This window comes from Microtus ochrogaster, chromosome 10 (assembly GCF_000317375.1).
Source record: "Microtus ochrogaster isolate Prairie Vole_2 chromosome 10, MicOch1.0, whole genome shotgun sequence".
NCBI lineage: Eukaryota > Metazoa > Chordata > Mammalia > Rodentia > Cricetidae > Microtus > Microtus ochrogaster.
In genome coordinates, this window is record NC_022016.1 from 84,408,795 (window position 1) to 84,413,052 (window position 4,258).

The following is a 4,258-nucleotide window of genomic DNA, read 5'->3' on the forward strand; positions in this document are numbered from 1 at the left end:
TTTTGTTTTTTGAGACAGGGTTTCTCTGTGGTTTTGGAGCCTGTCCTGGAACTAGCTCTTGTAGACCAGGCTGGTCTCGAACTCACAGAGATCCGAGCCAGGCAGTGCTTAAAAGAATACAATTTGTGTGTTGTTATTTCTGGGGCTAAGCTAGCTGTGCGGGAGCTGGGCGGGAATGCAGCCCGCTACTCCATCTACAAGTTCGAGGTCAGCCTGGTCTACCAGAGCGCTAATTCCAAGACAGGCTCCAAAGCTACAGAGAAAAACAAACAAACAAACAAAAAAAAAGAGTGGGTTTCTCTAAGTAGCCCTGGCTGGTCTGGAACCTGTTAAGAGCAGGCATGCAGCAATCCTGCCCCTGCCTCTGTTTCTTGAGTGCTGGGATTATAGGTGTGTGCCACCATACTGAGTTATTTTTGTTTCACAACAGGGGGTCATATATAGTTCAGGTTGGCCTCAAGCTCTCTCTAGGCTAGCTTTAAATTCTTGATCCTTGTGTCTCTACCTCCCAAGCTCTAGGACTACAGGCATGTGCCACTGGACCTGACTCAGGCACTTAATTTTACTAAGTTTGTGAAGATACCTGATTCCAGAGACAGCGGAGGAGGGAATGTGAAGAACTCTGAGAGCTCAGCCTCTCACAGCGCTCTGAATACCTGAGATTTTTCCGAAGAGAAGTTGGGTCATTGGCCAGGAGCGTGTTCACCAGGCCAAAGAGCTGCATCACTCGCTCATCCTGCCGCAGATCTTCGTGGCCTTTCAGGAGAAAAACAAACTCGTGCCCATTGCTGCCTGCAAGAAACAGGGGAGCAACTGAAGCAGGCCAGAGCTGCTCACATCACTCCCAAGACCACCAGCTTATTCCTAAGGTCCCCAGAACTCTCTCCCTTCATAGTCACACTGTCCCCACAGACAAGCACATACACATCCCTGAACTGAGGGAAGAACAGCTCTGCTTTCAGTGGTCCCCAACAATCAACGCTGCTTAGTTAAAACAAAACCTATTTTATGAGGACTGGGAATGACGTGTTGAGACCCTAGAGGTTCCCTGTCCTCCTCTGTCCTTTCCTGACTCCTACAGGCTGCATCACCTGGGCTCCAGTGGAATATGCCCAATGGGAGAACCAGCAGGGGGCCAGGAACCATGAAGAGGGACAGGTCAGGGGATCTGCCCCATAACTGGCTGGGCAAGTAAGTCTGGGGTGGGGGGTGGGGGAGGAGCAGCCTCACTGCTAAGTAGCGTTGGAGCCTGTCCTGGCACTAACTCTGTAGACCAAGCTGGCTTTGAACTCACAGAGATCATCCTGCCTCTGTGAGTGCTGGGATTAAAGGTTTGCACCACGACCTTTAAAAAGGTAAGAGTTCCTTCTTAAGCTTCTCTCTCTCTCTTTTTTAAAGAGACAGGGTCTCATGGAGTCCATTCTGACCTTGAATTTGTAATGATCCTCCCAGTCTTTGCCTCTGGAGTACTGGTTTATGTGTGCCACCAAGCCTGGTTTATTTTGTCCCATAGTTCCAACTCAGGGTGCTGTGCATGAAAGGCAAGCAGCTACCAACTGAACAATATTCATAGCATCTCCATTAAATACTAAAGGCCATCACTGGTGGGACCATGATTGATTGATGGGGGTGAATAATCACTGTGCTCAAGAAGCAAGCATTATTTTTTAAAGGTTTGTTGTTTTTACACATATGTATGAATCTTGGTGTGGGTATGAGCATATTTGTCCAGGTGCTCATGGAAGCCAAGAGTTTCAGATCCCTATGAACCTGAGTCACAGAGAGTTGTGAGCTGCTGGGAACAGAACTTGTGTACCCTGTAGGAACAGTACAGGCTCTTAGCTTTAGAAACATCTATCTAGTCCAGAAACAAGCATTATTAAGGGTGACAAAGGTGGTGATGCATGCCTATAATCTCAGTACTTGGGAGGCAGAGGCAAGTGGATCTCTGTGTTCCGTGAGTTCAAGGCCAGCCTGGCCTACAAAGTGAGTTCCAGGACAGCCAGAACTCTGACCTTATCTTAAAAAACAAAACAAAGAGTGAGAAAGTAAACCAGGCATAGTGATGAACGCCTTTAATCCCAGCACTCTGGAGGCAGAGGTAAAGCCGATCTCTGAGAGTTTGAGGCCACCCTGGTCTATATCGTGAGCTTCAGGACAGATGGGGCTACATAGTGAGACCCTATCTCAAAAAATCTCCCATGATTTGGGTTCTCCTTCTTATTTAGCCTCTCTATGATCACTAATTATGGGCCAATGTCCTTTATTTATGGCTAGAAACTGGCTGACAAGGGAGGGGGACTTGATTGGGGGAGGGGGAGGGAAATGGGAGGCGGTGGCGGGGAAGAGACAGAAATCTTTAATAAATAAATTTAAAAAAAAGAAAAAATCTCCCATGAACAAATAAATATATAAATAAGCAAATGTGAGGAAGAATGTGAGCGCAGTCTGGCTGAGACAAAAAAAAAAAAGGATCGAGCAGAGTTATAGAGACACTTGATGCTCTCTTCTGTCTTCATTTAAGACACTATTCACATACACATACAATCAGAAACACAGCAGTGGTGGCACACGCCTTTAATCCTAGTACTTGGGAGGCAGAGGCAGGCCTATCTCTGTGAGTTCAAGGCTAGCCTGGTCTACAGAGCTAGTTCCAGGACAGGTTCCAAAGCTACAAAGAAACCCTGTCTCGAAAAACAAAAAACAAAACAAAAACAAAACAAAACAAAACAAAAAAAAAAACAAAACAAAAAAAACCAATCAGAAACACACACACACACTCAGTGAGGAAGCCAGGCCTGGAGGTACATGCTCGCGATACAAGTACTTGGAAGGCAAAGGAGGAGTGCCTCAAATTTGTGGCCAACCTGAGCTACATACACAGTGAGTACAGGGCAGCCAGGAATACAGAATGAGGCCCGGTTCCAATACCCTCTTGCTTCCCTAAAAGGGCAAGAGACCTCACAGAGCTTGAACAGCTCTTGGGCTTCCCTTAACTGGTCCAGGCTGGCAGCACTCTGTTCCTAAAACCTCAGAGGCAGCTTCATGGTAACACAGTCTACTGTGAGAAGCCAAGTTCAGCCTGCTCATTTCGGACAAGGACGGTAAACCAGGAACATCCAAGAGCACAAAAGCTGTCTTTGTAACAGCTTGTCATAGTCCATGTTTACCTCAGATGCCTTTCTTGGCACCATCAGTTTCCTGTAGCTTCCCACCACAACCGAATGATCAGACAAGGGCAGCGGTCTGCTGCTCACTCAATAAGTGCAGCGCTGGGCAAAGGAGGAGACTCACTGTCCTCCCTCTCCCTTCTGACAGAGATGGGGCTGCCGCCGGGAAAATAGCAGGCAATCATTTCAAAAGAAAGGCGGGAACTGAGGCAGGATAGAGGAGGTGAACTCAGTCCTTACCCATCAGGGTCAACTTCCGGGGCCTCTGCTTGGACGTGATGACTTGCAGAGATGGGGCTATGGACTGAATGCGGATGATTGGCTGGTTGGGGTCATAGGTTCCTGGCACAGCCAATTCAAGGTCCCGGCACATCAGAAGTTTGGGGGAAACATACTGCAGCTCCAGGGATGTGAGCTGTGAACAGTTAGGAAAGGATTTGGACTTCCGCCTCTCAAGGGGAACTGAAGAGGAATTTAAGCATTTTTCTTTCATTAAACGGCAGTAAGCGGTTGCTTGTCCTAGTCTTCAGCATGAGCGAAGGCTGATGCACAGGATCAGCTCAGAAGCTCACAAGGCACTCTGCCTCAAGAGCCTACCTGGGGTAACTGCTTGGAGATCCGCCTGAACACGTGATAATAGAGGTCCCAGGCTTGGGTGAGGTCCTTGACGTTCCCTGATTTCATGTACTTCCTGCACCATTCCTGTGCCTCCATTAAATCGCGACCATATGCCTGAGAAGCAATCAGGGAAACGTTTCAAGTTACCAAAGTAGCTCAATCCCCAAGCAGACCACACAGATGCCAAGGGTGCCAGAGGGGGTATAAAGATACCAAGAGGGAATAGCTGAGCAGAAGGGGCTGAGCAGTCCCAACCTTGGAGCTCCCAGGGCATGAATGAGGATGACCTAACCACAAAGGGGGATTTGGGGAGAATAAGATGGCCTCTAGAGGAATTTCTGTTAAAATTTCAGCAGCTGAGCCGGGCGGTGGTGGCGCACGCCTTTAATCCCAGCACTCGGGAGGCAGAGGCAGGCAGATCTCTGTGAGTTCGAAGCCAGCCTGGTCTACAAGAGCTAGTTCCAGGACAG

At 48.3% G+C, this 4,258-nt stretch overlaps 1 protein-coding gene across 1 annotated transcript in view; it reads right to left on the reverse strand.

Annotated features, from left to right (window-relative positions):
* Mtor (mechanistic target of rapamycin kinase) overlaps positions 1–4,258 on the reverse strand; it is a 104,139-nt gene that overhangs the window by 17,818 nt on the left and 82,063 nt on the right. The window contains 3 exon segments of the mRNA XM_013348604.1: positions 657–792; positions 3,411–3,585; positions 3,768–3,902. Of these exon segments, the coding sequence (XP_013204058.1) occupies positions 657–792; positions 3,411–3,585; positions 3,768–3,902 (446 nt within the window).